Below are 21,946 nucleotides of genomic sequence, written 5' to 3'. Positions count from 1 at the left end.
CAGCCTTTTAAGAGGACCAAATCTGAGGTGTGGTCATATTTTGCCATTTACAAAAATCCTGAGGGATTTTTTGCAAAAAAAGTAGCTGTGATAGGAGTAAACACTTCAAATCTGCCGAGTCGTCTTGTGTGACCATCATCCACTGTTGTAGCGAACGCAAGGCAAGTTAACTTTGATCTCAATACTAAAACTACGTCTGGGAAATAATTGGGCACAAAATGTTGTTTTGAGTTGTGACATTTAAGAGATAATAATGTATATTCATTGTACACTTATAACACCATTTTTTTTACCAAATAATTACGGGGACATATTGAATAGAGATTAATGTCTCTATTCTTACCTGTTAAATCCATTTTGTATAGCGTAAAAAACTCGTCCAGACAAGATGATCACAACAATATTATCAAATTCTGTAAACAATAAATCAACTCTGATTTCATTTTCAACACAATCAAAAACGGAGATGCAAGATTACAAGTTGTATTTGAATGAAATGAGAGCGCGCGTCCGTTGTGATACACATGGATGTGGGCTGAGTTATAATGCGTTGCTATTGACGACGGTCATTATAAGGAAGGAAATGCCACAGAATAGAATCTTGCTTTAAAAAGTGCATAGAGCTGCTCGTTTTATTTGTTGTTTGTTGATTCTCAAATATAAAACTTATTAAAATGTTTTCAGTGTGAGCATCAGTTCTTTTTTAACACTTTCATCTTGTTTTAACAAAACCGTGATAATATCGATAATCACGATTATTTCGGTCACTATAATCGTGATATAAACATTTTCATACCATCCCATCCCTAGTTGCAAACCTACATAGATTCAGCAGGAAGTGAGACTGAATTACTGACGACTCGTTTCAGTTCAGAATCACTTTTAGGAGACATTAACTCCATTTATCTTTGATTTGTGAAACTTTTACATTCACAATAAGCTCTATAACACACTACATGAAAATAAATATGTGGAAAAGTATAATAGGGGATATTTAAATCAGTAGGTCCTCAAGATTCGTGATTCAAGACATTTACACCTGGCGTTTATCGCGGTCGCATGTTCAGATTCTCTAAAAGTAAATATGTATTCGTTTATTAATATGAATGTTCATGTGTCATAATACTTCACCCAGCTGGTTGGGTCATTCCTCACTTCTGCCCACCTTTAGTTGTTTTGCTGTGTTTTTTGGTCTGTCCCGCTGGAAATGGATCATTTGTGCTGAAGGATTCAGTGTTGTTGGGCTGAAGTGGTTTTGCACAAACACTGCTTTTCTTCCCAGTGGTTTCAGGTCTTTCCAGTAAAAGTCTGGGTGTGACTCCATGTTTCTCAGAACTGTTTTTTTTTCTAGATTGACGTCTGGAACGTTTGTGCCAATTCTGATTGAATCAAGCATTGAAATATAAGCCATTGCAAAAGTCTGACTTCATCACTGGTGTTGCTGGGAGGAACTGTTCTGTCATGTTGGTTTGCTGTTGTGTATGTTTATCATTGTAGCTGAGCAAAAAATGGCATTCAAATGTTTTTTTGTGTATCTCAAACAAACTACATATTTTTGTCTCTTTTCATCAAAAGTTTGCAGTCAATTACATTTTTGTTTTAAAGAAATTAAGTTTTATTCAGACATAGTTCAAAAGTGACAGTAAATGTTACAAAAGTGACATTTCTAATCTTACAACAGATTATATTTCAAAATAAATGCTGTTCTTTTGAAGTTTCTATTCATCAAATAATACTGAAAAATAAAATTGAACAGTTTCCACAAAAATCTGAAATGTTTTCAACATTGATAATAATCATAATTGTTTCTTGAACGGAAGACTGGAGTAATGATGCTGAAAATTCAGTTCTGACTTTATATCTCAGAATTGCGTAATATAAAGTAACAATTCTGACTTTATAACAATCAATTGTGACTTTATATGACGCAATTATGACTTTATATCTCACAATTCTGACTTTATATCTCACGATTCTGACTTAATATCTCACAATTCTGACTTTATATCTCGCAATTCTGACTTTATATCACGCAATTTTGACTTTATAACGCGCAATTCTGACTTTATAACACACAATTCTGACTTTATATGACGCAATTCTGACTTAATATCTCGCAATTCTGACTTTATATCTCGCAATTCTGACTTTATATCACGCAATTTTGACTTTATAACGCGCAATTCTGACTTTATAACACACAATTCTGACTTTATATGACGCAATTCTGACTTTATATCTCGCAATTCTGACTTTATATCACGCAATTTTGACTTTATAACACGCAATTCTGACTTTATAACACGCAATTCTGACTTTATATACCTCAATTCTGACTTTATATCTCGCAATTCTGACTTTATATCTCGCAATTCTGACTTTATAACACGCAATTCTGACTTTATATGACGCAATTCTGACTTTATATCTCACAATTCTGACTTTATAACACCCAATTCTGACTTTATATCACGCAATTCTGACTTTATAACATGCAATTCTGACTTTATAACACGCAATTCTGACTTTATATCTCACAATTCTGACTTTATAACACGCAATTCTGACTTTATATCACGCAATTCTGACTTTATATCACGCAATTTTGACTTTATAACGCGCAATTCTGACTTTATAACACGCAATTCTGACTTTATATAACGCAATTCTGACTTTATATCTCACAATTCTGACTTTATATCTCGCAATTCTGACTTTATATCTCACAATTCTGACTTTATAACACGCAATTCTGACTTTATATCTCACAATTCTGACTTTATATCTCACAATTCTGACTTTATAACACGCAATTCTGACTTTATATCTCACAATTCTGACTTTATAACATGCAATTCTGACTTTATAACACGCAATTCTGACTTTATATCACACAATTCTGACTTTATATCTCACAATTCTGACTTTATATCTCACAATTCTGACTTTATAACACGCAATTCTGACTTTATATCTCACAATTCTGACTTTATAACATGCAATTCTGACTTTATAATACGCAATTCTGACTTTATATCACACAATTCTGACTTTATATCACGCAATTCTGACTTTATAACACGCATTTCTGACTTTATATCACGCAATTCTGACTTTATATCTCGCAATTCTGACTTTATATCACGCAATTCTGACTTTATATCACGCAATTCTGACTTTATATATCTAAATTCTGACTTTATATCTCGTAATTCTGACTTTATATCTCGCAATTCTGACTTTATAACACGCAATTCTGACTTTATAACACGCAATTCTGACTTTATAACACGTATTTCTGACTTTATATCACGCAATTCTGACTTTATATATCTCAATTCTGACTACATATCCCAATTCTGACTTTATAACACGCAATTCTGACTTTATAACACGCAATTCTGACTTTATATATCGCAATTCTGACTTTATATCTCGTAATTCTGACTTTATATCTCGCAATTCTGACTTTATAACACGCAATTCTGACTTTATATCACGCAATTCTGACTACATATCTCAATTCTGACTTTATAACACGCATTTCTGACTTTATAACACGCAATTCTGACTTTATATATCTCAATTCTGACTACATATCTCAATTCTGACTTTATAACACAATTCTGAATTTATAACACGCAATTCTGACTTTATAACACGCAATTCTGACTTTATAACACGCAATTCTGACTTTATAACACGCAATTCTGACTTTATAACACGCATTTCTGACTTTATATCACGCAATTCTGACTTTATAACACGCATTTCTGACTTTATATCACGCAATTCTGACTACATATCTCAATTCTGACTTTATAACACAATTCTGAATTTATAACACGCAATTCTGACTTTATAACACGCAATTCTGACTTTATAACACGCAATTCTGACTTTATAACACGCAATTCTGACTTTATATCTCGCAATTCTGACTTTATATCTCGCAATTCTGACTTTATATCTCGCAATTCTGACTTTATAACACGCAATTCTGACTTTATATCTCGCAATTCTGACTTTATATCTCGCAATTCTGACTTTATATCTCGCAATTCTGACTTTATAACACGCAATTCTGACTTTATATCTCGTAATTCTGACTTTATATCTCGCAATTCTGACTTTATAACTCGTAATTCTGACTTTATATCTCGCAATTCTGACTTTATAACACGCAATTCTGACTTTATATCACGCAATTCTGACTACATATCTCAATTCTGACTTTATAACACGCATTTCTGACTTTATAACACGCAATTCTGACTTTATATATCTCAATTCTGACTACATATCTCAATTCTGACTTTATAACACAATTCTGAATTTATAACACGCAATTCTGACTTTATAACACGCAATTCTGACTTTATAACACGCAATTCTGACTTTATAACACGCATTTCTGACTTTATATCACGCAATTCTGACTTTATAACACGCATTTCTGACTTTATATCACGCAATTCTGACTACATATCTCAATTCTGACTTTATAACACAATTCTGAATTTATAACACGCAATTCTGACTTTATAACACGCAATTCTGACTTTATAACACGCAATTCTGACTTTATAACACGCAATTCTGACTTTATATCTCGCAATTCTGACTTAATAACACGCAATTCTGACTTTATATCAAGCAATTCTGACTTTATATCTCACAATTCTGACTTTATAACACGCAATTCTGACTTTATATCTCGCAATTCTGACTTTATATATCTCAATTCTGACTACATATCCCAATTCTGACTTTATAACACGCAATTCTGACTTTATAACACGCAATTCTGACTTTATATATCTCAATTCTGACTTTATATCTCGTAATTCTGACTTTATATCTCGCAATTCTGACTTTATAACACGCAATTCTGACTTTATATATCTCAATTCTGACTTTATATCTCGTAATTCTGACTTTATATCTCGCAATTCTGACTTTATAACACGCAATTCTGACTTTATATCACGCAATTCTGACTACATATCTCAATTCTGACTTTATAACACAGAATTCTGACTTTATTACACGCATTTCTGACTTTATAACACGCAATTCTGACTTTATATATCTCAATTCTGACTTTATATCTCGCAATTCTGACTTTATATCTCACAATTCTGACTTTATAACACGCAATTCTGACTTTATATCACGCAATTCTGACTACATATCTCAATTCTGACTTTATAACACGCATTTCTGACTTTATAACACGCAATTCTGACTTTATATATCTCAATTCTGACTACATATCTCAATTCTGACTTTATAACACAATTCTGAATTTATAACACGCAATTTTGACTTTATAACACACAATCCTGACTTTATATCTTGCAATTCTGACTTTATATCACGCAATTCTGACTTTATATCTCGCAATCCTGACTTTATATATCTCGCAATTCTGACTACATATCTCAATTCTGACTTTATAACACAGAATTCTGACTTTATAACACGCAATTCTGACTTTATAACACGCAATTCTGACTTTATATATCTCAATTCTGACTACATATCTCAATTCTGACTTTATAACACAATTCTGACTTTATAACACAATTCTGACTTTATATCTCGCAATTCTGAGTTTATATCTCGCAATTCTGACTTTATAACACGCAATTCTGACTTTATATCACACAATTCTGACTTTATAACACGCAATTCTGACTTTATATCTCGCAATTCTGAGTTTATATCTCGCAATTCTGACTTTATAACACGCAATTCTGACTTTATATCATCCAATTCTGACTTTATATCTCGCAATTCTGAGTTTATATCTCGCAATTCTGACTTTATATCTCGCAATTCTGAGTTTATATCTCGCAATTCTGACTTTATATCTCGCAATTCTGACTTTATAACACGCAGTTCTGACTTTATATCTCGCTATTCTGACTTTATATCTCGCAATTCTAACTTTATATTTCGCAATTCTGACTTTATATCACGCAATTCTGACTTTATTTTTGTGAAGTTCTGACTTTTCCTTTAGGATTTATTAGCTTTTGACTGCATTTTGGACACAGACCATTTCCTAAATGACCCTGTTATGGCCAACCTAATGCAAAATTTCAACTTTTTCTCGATGATTATTGATTCTCAGACTCCAAAGATCATTTTTGCACCAGTTTGGTTCCGATTGGGCGAAAAACCAGGGACTAGTTTGCAAAAGTAGGTTTTGGACAAAATTGGACGTAAACATTTTTTTTAGGCCCAATTTGAAATCTGAGATATACATCTATACATAACACGCAATTCTGACTTTATATCACGCAATTCTGACTTTATATCACGCAATTCTGACTTTATAACACGCAATTCTGACTTTATAACACGCAATTCTGACTTTATATCTCGCAATTCTGACTTTATATCTTGCAATTCTGACTTTATATCTTGCAATTCTGACTTTATATCTCGCAATTCTGACTTTATATCTCGCAATTCTGACTCTATAACACGCAATTCTGACTTTATAACACGCAATTCTGACTTTATATCTCGCAATTCTGACTTTATATCTCGCAATTCTGACTTTATAACACGCAATTCTGACTTTATATCTCGCAATTCTGACTTTATATCACGCAATTCTGACTTTATATCACGCAATTCTGACTTTACATCTCGTAATTCTGACTTTATATCTCGCAATTCTGACTTTATAACATGTAATTCTGACTTTATTTTTGTGAAGTTCTGACTTTTCCTTTAGGATTTATTAATTTTGACTGCATTTTGACACGGACCATTTCCTAAATGACCCTGTTATGGCCAACCAAATGCAAAATTTCAACTTTTTCTCGATGATTATTGATTCTCAGACTCCAGAGATCATTTTTGCACCAGTTTGGTTCCGATTGGGCGAAAAACCAGGGACTAGTTTGCAAAAGTAGGTTTTGGACAAAATTATACATAACATTTTTTTTTAGGCCCAATTTAAAATCTGAGATATACATCTATACATAACACGCAATTCTGACATTATATCACGCAATTCTGACTTTATAACAGACAATTCTGACTTTATATCTCGCAATTCTGACTTTATATATCTAAATTCTGACTTTATATCTCGCAATTCTGAGATAAAACATTTTAAAAATCAATTGTGACTTTTTATTCTGTGGCGGAAACAAGCTTCCATAGAAATGTGCCTGTGTATTCTGTTACTAAACCCTTTTCCTGCTGTTTTGTGAGATTGTGACTGGAACAGGACTTACTCCTGTGAAACACTCACGTGACCAGCCTTCGATCTCAGAAGGATCATGTTTATATGGTGAAGTGTTCATACTGAGAGGCTGTTTCTTTTACAAAACAACTAGAACAATCCAGAGTCTCCTAGAAACACTGTTCGTCCTCATGTTGAGGCTTTCAAGCTTCAAAAGCACCTTAAAAGTACCAGAATGGTTGTTGTGGTTGTGATGTTATTCAGTGAAACTTTTCCTCACAGTGAAGCATCGACTGCTGAGAACGCATCTTTGAATCAGTTCGTTCCTTGAGAACCTGATCAACCTGATCAAAGAACACACCATTTAGTTTTGTGAACTGAATCAGCCGTTATAGTTAAAAGAACAAACTGACACACACGGAATGAACACACTACCTCTCTCGTGAATCTCAAGCTTTATTTCATTATTCATTTATATTTAGCTTCACAGGGATCAACAGGAAAATAACAGATTCAGTGATGAAAACTTCATCAAATATGAGACTCATTCAAATGCTCTGTAAAGCAGCTCTGAAAAGACAATAGTGTTATTATTCAGCTCAGTTCAGATTTGATTCAGTTCAGTGTTGATTCAGTTCAGTGTTGGTTCAGTTCAGTGTTGGTTCAGTTCAGTTTTGATTCAGTTCAGTGTTGATTCAGTTCAGTTTTGATTCAGTTCAGTGTTGATTTAGTTCAGTGTTGATTCAGTTCAGTTAATTGTTGATTCAGTTCAGTGTTGATTCAGTTTAGTTGGGGGTTGATTCAATTCAGTTCAGCGTTTCGTTCAGTGTTTATTCAGTTCAGTGTTCATTCAGTTCAGTTAAGTGTTGATTCGGTTCAGTGTTGATTCAGCTTAGTTGGGGGTTGATTCAATTCAGTTCAGTGTTAATTCAGTTCAGTTCAGTGTTGATTCAGATCAGTTCATTGTTGATTCAGTTCAGTGTTGATTCAGTTCAGTTCAGTGTTGATTCAGTTCAGTGTTGTAGACTTGTCGATAAGAGGAAGAGTTCTGCTCTCTAAAGCTGAAGGATTGTCGAAACTAATGTATGCAGCTCTCTCCTTGGAGGTTGATAAAGGAACATTAAAAAAGGTCATTGCATGTTAAATAATTTTATTTGGAAAAATAAAACCCACTTCATTAGAAAATCAGTACTGATGAATTCATTAAAACAGGGGGGGGGTTGGATTTCTTAGATTTTACTACCTTAAACAACACTTTTAAAATTAATTGGCTTAAAAATTCCCTTAATAATCCCTCTTCACTTTGGAATATTACCCCTAATTATATTTTCTCAAAAGCAGGTGGCCTGAATTTTCTCTTACTTTGTTACTATAATGTTACAAAGATCCCTGTCAAACTCTCTAATTTTCATAAGCAGATGCTCTTGACACGATCCCTAATATACAAACACAACTTTTCCTCACACAGATATTACTTATGGAACAATAAGGATATTCTTTACAAGAATAAGTCACTTTTTTTGACAACTGGTTCAAAAACGACCTTCTTTTAGTTGGACAGCTTTTTAATTCAGAGGGCAGACTTTACAACTATTTAGATTTTTTTACAGAAATATAAAATTCCTATAACTTCTAATGAATATGCAATTGTTTTCAATGCAATTCCCTCTGGAGTGTCTCTTCTGTTGCAAGATTCTACATTTCCATGGCCATATACGTACTCTTTGAACATAACTGACACGATGATCGAAAATCTATGCTTTTCTATAGAGCAACAAAAAAATAATTATTAAATCAGAGCTCAGAAAGAGATAATAACAATTCCGTATGTAATACCATACTGGAATAATATTGTAGAGAATTTACCGTGGGAAAAAGTATGGTCTTTGTCTCATAAGTATCTACTTACCAATAAAGTAAAAGAAATAACATTTAAATTAATTCACAAATGTTACCCAACCAAAGCATTTCTTAGGAGATATAAGTCAGACATTGAAGTGAACTGCTGTTTTTGTCACTCTCCTGAGGAAGACGTCAGTCACTTGTTTTGGCAATGTACCCACACACAGAAATTTTGGTCAGATTTGTTATTTGTTTTCCAATCTTATTTTGTAAGTGACTTTTCTTTCTGTTTTAAAGATGTTTTCTTTAGTTTGTTTGACTACTCAAAAGAGGAAAAAATGACAATATTACATAATTTGTGTTTCCTTCTAGCTAAATTTCAGATACATAAGCAAAAATTCACTGACTCTAAACCTCTCTTTTCTCTATTCAAAGATGATCTAGACCAGTGGTTCTCAACTCCAGTCCTCGGGACCCGCTGCTCTGCACATTTTGCATGTCTCTCTTATCTGACACACTCAGTTCAGATCAAGGAGTCTCTCCTAACGAGCTGGTGATCTGAATCAGGTGTGTTAAATAAGGAGACATAAAAAATGTGCAGAGCAGTGGGTCCCGAGGACTGGAGTTGAGAACCACTGATCTAGACAGATACATGGAAACTATCCAAAGCTCTGATAATCACAAAGCATTGAAAACTGTATCTCTATATTCATCCTTTTTGTCCTCTTAGACTTAAATGCATTGCATTTTGTTTTTTTTCTTTTTGCTACCCTGGCAACTTGTTTGTGTCTGTGTATCTTGTTGTCATTTTTGTTTTTTCCATGTTTATCTGTATTGCTTTAATGCTTTGTAATGTTTAATAAAATAAAAAAAAAGGTTCAAAGGCCCTGTCCACACTGAGACGCGTTTAGCTGAATACGTACACATTTTTTATCGGATTGGCGTTTCGTCCAGACGAATCCGGCGTTTTGGGAGACTGAAACCGCTATTTTTTTTAACCGGGTCCCAAGGTGGATAAATTTGAAAACGACACCCTTGTGTCTTCGTGTGTACGGCCAATCCGTATATTTTGTGAAATGATGATGTCATCACCCCACATGTCGACTAGTCAGACGCGCTAAATCAGTAGTCTAACAGCAACAACAACTGCGACTACTTGCTTGAGTTCATGCTTCAGAAGCTAATGAGCCTCTTTTATTTCTTTATTTATTATAGGCCTACTTTAATGTAGTTTTATTTTATTTCTTTATTTTACTTCTTTATTTGTTTATATTTCTTTCTTATGCTATGATGCTTGTAGGCTATTTTGTCTGATTAAGACATTTCGTATTTTGTAGGGATGTGCATTTCAAGCAAAAATAATATTCGACGATCGCTGGGAATTATTTGATTATTATTCAAAAAACGCACCTCTGCCCCCTCATGCTCACCGGTGACACGGCGTTCGCTCCGACATTACATTTCTCTGTTCTGTAGGCCAACATGTTGTAGCTTTTTTAAAGAAAAGTTAGTTTCATATTTATGTTTAAATAATATGTTATTTTTTCCATTTCATATATGTCGATTATATGAAAAGTGAACAGCGTGAGTAGCCTAATCATAAGATGCGCAATATCGAGACGCATCATTTTGACCACTTCATTAAGTTTTGTTTCATATAAAGCCTTTCTTTAAAGTGGTTTTCGTTTGGTATAAATTGTATCTTAATTTTAATAAATGTTTCATCAACCAATTGCCTGGATTTAATAAATAAGAAGCAAATATAGCAGACAATAGCCATTAGGACACGGAGGCGCCGACGCGATATAACTTGCATCGCACGTGAACTGGAGCTTGTCTCATAAATGAACAGAAACACAGAAATATATCTACGCTTGAAATGTCTACTTTTAAACAAAACAATTCAAAAAGAAAAGAAACAGACAACTCTAATAGTCCGTATGAAGTGCGCATTTCTCTCTATAGGCACCTTCACAATACTGCGAAGGTGGCGAGTCAGCATCATCACAGAAAACACTTGTATATTAATAAATAATTCAAATGTCTCCTTGCTAAATTTGACACATTCATAATGATTAGGCTATTTGCCGGTTCTTTGTGGCAAGCTTTATGCGTCTGCTAACTAATCGAATATCGTGACTCATCCCTATTTTGTACCAGGCCATTTATGGTTTTTCATATTGTTCAATAAATTTCTTGGTTAAAAAGAAAGAAAAAACGAAGCTACTGTTCCTAATATTATTGTATACAGCGCGCAAGGTTTATGCGCAAGTCTTCTTTACTGTTTTTAGTGCATCTGTGTCAGAATTACAGCGCCTCATACTGGTCTGGCATGTGTTACGTCTCATCCTAGTCTAGGGGATTTAAAGAGAGAGTAACAATAACAAAAATAATGTAATAATAATAAATAAGTTTAGGAGTGGATACTCCAAACAAATTTGCGCCCGTCTCCCTACAGGGTTCCACACTTTAAACTCACAGTTTAAATACTCGTTGTACGCAGACAACAGATCTCACAGGTAAGTTTTCACAACTAACACCTCAATGTCTGGGATAGCTGAAGAGGGATTCCTCCTGAACACTGTTTCCTTGCTGCCTTATATACGCTGCCAACAGCTCCAGCTAATTAACATCAGCTGTGGATGGTTTGGAGTGCTGCATGAGAGAGAGAGAGAGAGAGAGAGAGAGAGAGAGAGAGAGAGAGAGAGCGAGAGAGAGCGAGAGAGAGAGAGAGAGAGAGAGAGAGAGAGAGAGAGAGAGAGAGAGAGAGAGAGAGAGAGAGAGAGAGAGAGAGAGAGAGAGAGAGAGAGAGAGAGAGAGAGAGAGAGAGAGAGAGAGAGAGAGAGAGAGAGAGAGAGAGAGAGAGAGAGAGAGAGAGAGAGAGAGAGAGAGAGAGAGAGAGAGAGAGGAGAAAACATCACCAGCACCACATACACACTAAATATTACATCATGGGACGTAACACCCCCCACCGATAAGATTATAGATAACACGTTATTTATAATAAACAGTCATCAATTCACTTTCCCTATTAAAGATAAACAACATTCACATCTTATTGTTATTGTAAACAAATGACTTAACCAATTATGACCTAGACAACGCATCCGCAACCACGTTTTCTGAGCCTTTTTTGTAACAGATGTCAAGGTTAAACTCTTGAACGGCGAGAGACCATCGCATAAGACGCTGACTCATATTAGACATGTCCTCCAGAAAAATTAACTGATTATGGTCGGTGTACACTACTATTGGAGCTACACTACCACCTAAATACACTTCAAAGTGCTGTATAGTGCCATCAACATTGCCAGTGCCTCCTTCTCAATAACACTATAGTTCTGCTGACTGCTGACTACCGCTCCTGTAGCTGAGGCATCAACTTCCAATTTAAATGGGGCATCAAATTGAGGGGCTTTGAGTATCGGGGCACTACAGAGCAAGTCTTTCGCTGCATTGAAAGCATACTCACAACTGAGGGTCCAGATAAACCTCTTTGTAATGCTTAGTAGATCAGTTAGTGGCGAGACAATGGAGGAGAAGTTTGGGCAGAAAGCACGGTAGTATACACACATTTCAAGAAACCCGCGCAGTTCACGTTTATTAGAGGGAATAGTGTACTTGAGGATAGCTGCAATTTTGGCTTCGACAGGCTTCACCATTCCTTGGCCCACTTGCTAACCCAAATAGCAGATCATTCCCTTTGCGAACTCACACTTGGCAAGGTTCACGGTCAACGAGGCATCAGCAAAGCGCTAAAAAATATTCTCAAGAGTGGATAGATGTTCTGTCCAGGTATATGAGTGGATAACCACGTCATCCAAGTACACTTCACAGTTTTCCACACCTGCCAACACATTATACATCAAACGTTGGAATGTGGCGGGAGCATTTCGCATCCCAAAAGCTAAGACAGAATACTGCAGAAAATTGTCTGGGGTGACAAAAGCTGAGATTTCTGATGCACACAGAGTCAGAGGCACCTGCCAGTATCCCTTCAGTAGGTCTAGCTTTGTTACAAACTTAGCGTTACCCACCCTGTCCACACAATCTTCCATTCTAGGATGCGGGAAGGAATCAGCTTTAGTAATGTTGTTGACTTTACGAAAGTCGGTGCAGAAGCGATAGGTGGAGTCAGGCTTTGCTACCAGTAAGCAGGGCGAACTCCAGGGATTCTGACTTCGCACAGCAATTCCATTCTGCAGCATTTACTCCACTTCAGCCTTCATTATGTTTCGCTTTTGGGGATTGACTCGATAAGGATGCTGTTTGATGGGGGATGCATTTCCAACATCAATGTCATGGGCACACATTGCAGTTTTTCCAGGACTATCTGAGAATAGACTAGGATGAGACGTAACAATTGGTTAATTGTAACAATACTACATCGGTTTCAGTCGGTTTCAGTGGTTTAGTGTGTTTACGCAGATATTTCCTGAGACGGCGCCGTGTTTACGGAATTTTTTTTTAGAACGAGGAAAAAAAAGATTGGATAGGGAAAGCTCTGGCTTCGTGTGGACGTGGCCTCAGTGTTGTTTTAGTTCAGTGATTCAGTTCAGTTTAGTATTGATTAGGTTCAGTGATTCAGTTAAGTTAAGTGTTGATTCAGTTCAGTTCAGTATTGATTCAGTTCAGTGATTCAGTTTAGTGATTCAGTTCAGTTAAGTGTTAGTTCAGTTCAGTGTTAATTCACTTCACTGATTCAGTTCAGTTCAGTGTTGACTCAGTTCAGTTCACTGTTGATTCAGTTCACTGTTGATTCAGTTCAGTGTTGATTCAGTTCAGGGTGGATTCAGTTCAGTAATTCAGTTTAGCTAAGTGTTGATTCAGTTAAGTGTTGGTTAAGTTCAGTGTTAATTCACTTCATTGATTCAGTTCAGTGTTGACTCAGTTCAGTTCACTGTTGATTCAGTTAAGTGTGGATTCAGTTCAGTAACAATGTTGATTTTGAGTCAAGCATTTAGCAAGCAATTATTTTAAGTTTCAGTCTGTTTCTCACTATTGTAAGAGTGAGTGAGTGAATGATAACAGAGATCATTAAGTCTTTTAAGTAATGCCACTAGTTGTGTAATGTTGATCTCAACTGACAGAATGATAAAGGCTTGGATTTGACGTTTTTAATGGATTAATGGCATGGAAATGGCTCATTAGTCAAACATGACATAATCTCTCTTGTGTTTAAACATCGACTGGACTTGTTTTATCTGATCCGGAGACAGAAAGGCTGTAAAACACCCTGATTAACCCAGTGCATCCCAGCTTATGATTACTTGATGAAGTTAAACAGGATTGGAGGGAGTAACGTGATCATTTCCAGTCTGATCTTATGCTCACAGAGAAACCTCGTCAGGATTAATCATCAGAGCTTCATGTTTCCACACACGGGCCTTTTGAACTGCATTACCACCCGCTTCAGATTTAAACACTTCTAAAGCCTTTTAGTGTGTTTGCCAAATCATAACTACTATTGATGATCTGTCAAAACTCACAAACACTGATGATGAGCAAAACTGACTATGAAAATAGTTTTGGCCACTTATTCAAAATATTTAGCTAAATCTAACCTTTAATTTCAGTCAATTTACACAAAATATAAATGCGGAATAAATAAAATTTTCTCCAAAATTATTGGCTCCTCTACAAATTGTAATGAGTACCACTGTAGGCTAAATGAAAGTATATTCCCATTTACATGGTATGTTTTTAAGGTGACCTGTGATCAGGAACACGTGAGAAGTCATGACTTCCTGTTTCCTGTTCCAAATCGGGCCCTATGAAATCAATTTATTAAAAGTTTAATAAAAATTTTTTTTTTTTGGGCCCTATATGAAATTAATTTCGTTGTTAATTCAGTTCAGTTCATTGTTGATTCTATTCAGTTCAGTGGTTCAGTTCAGCGTTCCGTTCAGTGTTGATTCAGTTCAGTTTCATTTTATTGTTGTTTCAGTTCAGTGTTCATCCAGTTTTCAGTGGTTCAGTTCAGTGTTGATTCAGTTCAGTGTTGATTCAGTTCAGTGGTTCTGTTCAGTGTTGATTCAGTTCAGTGGTTCAGTTCAGTGTTGATTCAGTTCAGTTTCATTTTATTGTTGATTCAATTCAGTGTTGATTCAGTTCAGTGTTGATTCAGTTCAGTGGTTCCATTCAGTGTTGATTCAGTTTAATTTTATTATTGATTCAGTTCAGTGTTGATTCAGTTCAGTGGTTCAGTTCAGTGTTGATTCAGTTCAGTTTCATTTTATTGTTGATTCAATTCAGTGTTGATTCAGTTCAGTGGTTCCATTCAGTGTTGATTCAGTTTCATTTTATTATTAATTCAGTTCCGTGTTGATTCAGTTCAGTGGTTCAGTTCAGTGTTGATTCAGTTCAGTGTTGATTCAGTTCAGTTTCATTTGACTGTTGATTCAGTTCAGAGTTGATTCAGTTCAGTTCAGTCGTTCAGTTCATTGTTGATTCTATTCGGTTCAGTTCAGCGTTTCGTTCAGTGTTGATTCAGTTCAGTTTAATTTTATTGTTTATTCAGTTGTGTTGAATCAGTGCAGTTCAGTGGTTCAGTTCAGAGTTGATTCAGTTCAGAGTTGATTCAGTTCAGTGTTGATTCAGTTCAGTGGTTCAGTTCAATGTTGATTCAGTTCAGTGGTTCAGTTCAGTGTTGATTCAGTTCAGTTTCATTTTATTGTTGATTCAATTCAGTGTTGATTCAGTTCAGTGTTGATTCAGTTCAGTGGTTCCATTCAGTGTTGATTCAGTTTAATTTTATTATTGATTCAGTTCAGTGTTGATTCAGTTCAGTGGTTCAGTTCAGTGTTGATTCAGTTCAGTTTCATTTTATTGTTGATTCAATTCAGTGTTGATTCAGTTCAGTGGTTCCATTCAGTGTTGATTCAGTTTCATTTTATTATTGATTCAGTTCCGTGTTGATTCAGTTCAGTGGTTCAGTTCAGTGTTGATTCAGTTCAGTGTTGATTCAGTTCAGTTTCATTTGACTGTTGATTCAGTTCAGAGTTGATTCAGTTCAGTTCAGTCGTTCAGTTCATTGTTGATTCTATTCGGTTCAGTTCAGCGTTTCGTTCAGTGTTGATTCAGTTCAGTTTAATTTTATTGTTTATTCAGTTGTGTTGAATCCGTGCAGTTCAGTGGTTCAGTTCAGAGTTGATTCAGTTCAGAGTTGATTCAGTTCAGTGTTGATTCAGTTCAGTGGTTCAGTTCAATGTTGATTCAGTTCAGTTCAGTGTTGATGTTAAGCTGGTCAAGCTTTTAGCAAATAATGATTTAAATTTCAGTCTGTTTATCACTATTGTAAGAGGGTGAGTGAGTGATAACAGAATTATAACCCAAAGAAAAAAGAATGTATATATATATAATATATATTATATATATATATTATATATATATATATAATTTTTTTTAGGGGTGTCACGATTCTCCAAATCCTCGATTCGATTACATTTTCGATTCTAAGGTTCGTTTCGATTCTCGATTTTTACTCTTTTTTTTTTTTAAGCACAGGTTGCTGTTGCTCCTAAAAAGCTGACATCAGTTCATCGCGATCTCACACATCTCTGTTATTATCAATGAAGCTGACTGCACAATGAATCTTTCATAATATATAGCCTACACTTTGTTTGTTATAATTAGAGGATTTGCCAGCTTGCAGAATTCAGCACTGAACAAAAAGTCTGTTTTGAGCGGTGAGGAGAGTCTATTTTAAATGCTTCTGATTGGTCATTGCGTTCAAGAAATCAACACATATGTCTGTGATTGGCTAAATCGCTCAACGCTGCAAACATGTTATAAATACAATCTCTGGCCTGTAAATCGTTTCTATTTTGTTTTAGTTGTTCTTGTTGCTTTTCTGCAACAGATAAATAAAAATGTATTAGTTGTATATGTTTTATTCATAGCTATTTCTAGTTTGCGGGAGTCTGCGAATCGTTTTATTCTCCCGCACACACAGAGTGAGTGCATTACCGCCCGCGCTCGCACTCGGCCATCAAATCTAGTCCCGCGCCGCACTCTATTGCGTTGGGAGTGCACGTTTATAGATCAAGAGCCCGGCCCGAGGATAGTGACGGGAAATATCGTCCCGGGTCGGGGCCAAGTTCGGGCTCGGGGCCTCGGGCATAGAATCTAAGTTAGACGACACAGCCTTTCAACACGTGTGTTTTTTTCGTGTGATCATGAACGATCCGTTCATTGCCTCTGTCACGCGACAAATGAACAAAAGACTCGGAAGGTCAAGTAATTATTAATGTTCCCTGTAAATTATTTTTGACTGCATTATAATGATTTCTTAATTCAGAATATGATCAAGATTGCGTTGGATGTGTTCGGGGAATTTGCCTGTTAAAAGTATAACATTTAAAGCCCCTGAAATGACTAGAAAAAAGATTAGTTAATTTTGATGAACGAGATTGAACAATAGAGTCAGTAAAACTTTCCATCACGGGCGCGACATGGGGGCGTGGCAGCATCAACGATTCCATTTTTTATTTAGATTTTTTAAGATTGTGAATTAATTTCGATCGATTTCGATTTGACACCCTTAATATATATATATATATATTTTTTTTAACCAAATTCTGTTTTCCATTTTAATTTTCTGGATTCCTATTCAATCTTTTATTTAAATTTTAATAAACGAAAGGACTAATCAATTAAGTCCATATTTTTTTCTTCTCACTCAGCTCAGTTGACGATCGCACGTTGATCTGATTGGTTACAAGGTAGTTTGTGACGTCAGAAACACCAGCGATTTCAAAGCGTGTTTTTGAGACTGTCTTTGGTTCACTGCAGTTTTAATGAGAAAATACTCAGCAATTCTGTCGACTTATGAATTTACACATGGTTTGTCTTAAAGCATATTAAAAACACCACATAGACACATAAACAACTTTAAAAACTGGATCTTCACCACAGGGGGACTTTAAATCTGTTTACTTTAGCAACACTTGTTACATAACTCAAGTATTAAGTATCTCAATATCCTTTTAGATATTGTATTTAGAAATATGAGCCTCAGTCTCCGATTTTGAGACAGATAATAACATGGTTATTATTCTGATAACGTTTGGAAATGTTCATCAGCCCTTATTAAGCCTGTTGTTCTTCCTGCACATGCTCTTAGACACCAGCAGAGGGCAGTGTCATAAATCACATCAGCTCACATGTTGAGTTTAGGAGCCTATGTTAAAGCATATGTATTCAAATCTTGATTTCGATTATTCTATAATAATTATAATTAGTGACTTTTATTGAGCTGATAGCATATTGATCATTACTTAAAAATGATAATATTGTTCATTTAAGATTTAATACAGAAGTGGATCCATAAGGAGTTTTATTGTTTAAAAAAAATTAAGGAAAGAATCTGGAGATAGTCCTTCCTTTGCATGTTGTTTTAATTTATTCCGTAAAAGTAGGCTACAAGTAACTATGTTTTAGATTATTTGTACCTATATAATTATAGCTACTTTTAAGTAGCAGTCCCCTTTTACTAGTTTAAGAAGAATGATTACAATAATAACAATTTCATTGGTAATCATTGATAAATATGGCTATTAAAACAAATCTTACAAGTTACATCTGTAACTCAAGAGTTCCATGGTGAATAGTTACTTACAAAATGTTAAAAATGACTTTCCATAGTAACTTTTATTTGTTTAGTACATTTCATCTCCTGATTCCCATGCGTTTGGGAGGGGGGGAAATGTCTCGCGAGATTTGGCGAGCGTGAGGAGGATTCAGAGGCTGCGCGTGTCAGTCGACTTACAGCGGGCTGTGAGGAGAACTGGCGACCCCTTTGTCCTTAAATACAACTCTTTTCATACGCTAAAACTTCTTAAAGTTTCTTTAAACTCGCGTTAGAGTACTTCTGCTCGTTAGGTACTCAACCAGGTCGGGTAATACTTGTTATTTTCGCTCTGTTTGAAGTTAAAGGCTGGGCCTTTACACGCTCCTGACGAGAGAAAAAAAGAAGCTGTTTTTCTGCGACAAAAAGTCCATAAATGCTTTTTACCGAAATGGACCTGTTGAACCAGTACTTTGACAAAATGAACAACAACATTGGCATCCTGTGCTACGAAGGTAAGATTTAAAACATTTACTGCTTTCTGACTCTTGGTTAATGAAATGAAGTGTTTGTCAGTGAAAATAACGGACGCCCGTGACGTCATCGAGTCTCGCTAGACTTTCGCGAGCGCGCTGTTTTTCTCTTTCACGCGACTTTTACGATGCTTATTTACTTCTAACGTAGATTTTAGATTCAAGGTTTTTAAGGTGGAGGTTTAATAAGAATGACTGAAGAAGTTTTGTATTCGTTTGTTCATGGGGAAAAAGTTGTTGTTTTTTGCATCACGAAAAAACAATAATAATAACAGACGTGTTGCCAACTTCCCAAAACTATTTGACGTCATGTCGAAAACAGCATTTAGCTGTAATTATGCGCTGTTTCTAAGTGCACATTTTAAACGAGTGAATGCATGGGATATTTGCAATATTTAAAATGAGTCAATTTTAGGCTAGTGAAGGTAAAAAAAAGGTGTTTAAAATTGTTGAAAGAAATGGAGACACATTACAGAACTTAATATAAACACAAATATCAATGTTTATATTCCAGCCTTTTTGGGCACTTTTTTTTTAGTATTTTTAGTAAATTGCAGAACGTGTCAGGAATTGGCTCAGAATTGTTCTTTTTTAATATTATAAACTGAATTTTGGTCACTTTACATTAGATTGCCTATGGATTAGATTTACTATGTAACTAAATGTTGCTCTGGAATAATGTTGATAAATAAGAGGTGTAGTTTGGTTGAGGAGTAAAGTTAGTGTTAGGTTTAAGGGCAATGGTTGGATTATGTTAGCAGTTTAACTACAAAGTTTAATTAAATAAAAGTACTTTAAAAGCAGGCTAATTACAATGTATCAACAGCAAATATGCAAGTAAATTTTGTCAAATGGTTAAGGACTTGTGATATTAACTCTGATCAGAACTGTGTTATTATTATTAATGTTGTTATTTGAAGTGTGTATGAGAAATGTTTAGTATGCATATTTTTGTAGATCATGTAGATTCTTTTGCTACATGTTCTGCAATCCTGAGCATTTACTCATGCCACTACTCACCTTCTGTCTTTCTCACTGGTCATCAATATTGTGGTAAATTGTGTTTGGTTTTATCTTGAGTAACATGTGAGGCCATATGGTTCAATAGAGCTGTGGATTGAGTAGAAAAGCAGGTAAATTGAGCGTGGATCTCTACATTAGCCTGCTGTTGTCGACCACATGTCAAGAGAGTAGAAATGTGATCCAGTCCTCCTCTAGACCTCGTTTACTTGCCTGGACATGATATACGAATGGATCTTTTCATCTGATGGGCTTGAGATTTACGATCCTGGAAATGTACAACATTTATGCATCAGGTCAAATAAAAGACAATTAGTTTATTCAGGGCTTGACATTAAGCCTTTTCATATGCTTGTTCTTCATTGGTCACTCACTTGTCCAGTAAAAAAAATACTTGATCAGAAAAATAAAGGATAATTTATTCTGAAGCAATATTCTTATCAGTGTTCAGTCAGCTTTGAAACATTTAAATCTACTTATTTATGATATTTGAAGCTTTATAAAGCCATTTTTCCCTTATCATTTAAAAGATATGCTTCATCTTTCATTTTAAATTCTTAAATTTGATCAAATTAAATTAGAATAATACAACACTAGAGGGCTGTTACCAATCAGATTAGGGCCTAAATAATTGACACTAGGGCTGAACGATTAATTGCATTTGCGATAATATCGCGATATGATGAAATGCGATTTTATAACCGCAAAATCTGCGATTACACTGGTCACGTGACACGCGAGAGAAAAGCAGTCTGCAGATCAAGCATCAACTTGGCACGCTATGCATAGGTCTGGCATACAGGAAAGAACAGTTTATTTTTTATGTATGTGATATTGTGTTATTTATTCTCTCTACAACAATTCTGGATCGATTCAGAGAATTTCAGAATCGAGTCTGAGCTTAGTTTCTAAACACAGATGCGTGATGATGCTGCGCGTGCTTTAGAAACAACCGTATTCTGCTTGCTTCTAATTTCTCTCTCTCACACACGCACACGTACACACACACGGCACCGCTCGAACCTTCCGAAATATAAGCTTTTATAAAGTTCGGGGTTTAAGCGAATTACAAGGACAGTCGCGGGCTTCATTGCACAGGTTTTGCCGCTTTGATATTTATTAAAAATATGAAAATCACTGAGAAAGCTGCTTTCATTTTAAAATACTTACGCGCGCTTTGTGAAGAGTGCTCGTGCATGCGGATGTGAGCGACTCATTGGTTAAATGTAAATGTACACGGTCAGTTATATCTTAAACCAACTGGACAAAACACATTTACAATTTCAAAAGAGATATGTGCATTAGTGTGAATGCAGCTTATCGTATTGGGGGGAAATCACTACAGCTCTTGAATGGAAAACGAGAAATACTGAAAGCACTCTTTTGGCGCTTTTCCACTACACAGTCCCAGCTCGCCTTGGCTCGGCTCGGCTCGACTCGACTCGCCTTTGTTTGGTTTTCCACTGTGTAAAAGTTGTACCTGTACCTGCTTTCGGGTACTTTTTTTCGTACCACCTCCGGCGAGGTTCTAAGCGAGCTAAGGCGATACTAAAATGTGACGTGAAAACAATGCCGACTGCTGATTGGTCAGAGAGAATCGTCACTATTCACTGCGTCATCATTGCACGCGCCAGATGGAGTATCCAGAATAACCCCGCCTTTTTTAAATAGTTTAGCCAGAGATAGTTACTAAACTTACTACTATTATTATGGCAACTCGGAAGAATACGCCGTGGTCAAACGAGGAGGTGCAGACATTCCTTTGTTTGGTTGCCG

The 21,946-nt window shown here is 35.5% G+C and overlaps 1 protein-coding gene across 2 annotated transcripts in view; it reads left to right on the top strand.

The window, feature by feature from the left end:
• vgll4b (vestigial-like family member 4b) overlaps positions 1–21,946 on the top strand; it is an 84,883-nt gene that overhangs the window by 13,903 nt on the left and 49,034 nt on the right. Inside the window, exon 1 of one of the 2 annotated variants that reach the window (XM_077202651.1) lies at positions 18,810–19,132. The exons of the other annotated variant lie outside the window; for it this stretch is intronic. Within the exon in view, the coding sequence (XP_077058766.1) occupies positions 19,054–19,132 (79 nt within the window). The 5' untranslated portion in view covers positions 18,810–19,053. Of the gene's footprint in view, positions 1–18,809; positions 19,133–21,946 lie in introns of those variants that run through there. 2 annotated transcript variants of the gene reach the window in all.

Source organism: Siphateles boraxobius, unplaced genomic scaffold (assembly GCF_051911475.1).
Source record: "Siphateles boraxobius isolate OS27281-9 unplaced genomic scaffold, OSU_SipBor_1 5, whole genome shotgun sequence".
NCBI classification, from domain to species: domain Eukaryota; kingdom Metazoa; phylum Chordata; class Actinopteri; order Cypriniformes; family Leuciscidae; genus Siphateles; species Siphateles boraxobius.
The sequence above is the reverse complement of the archived record's forward strand: the minus strand, read 5'-3'. Positions and strand labels throughout refer to the sequence as shown.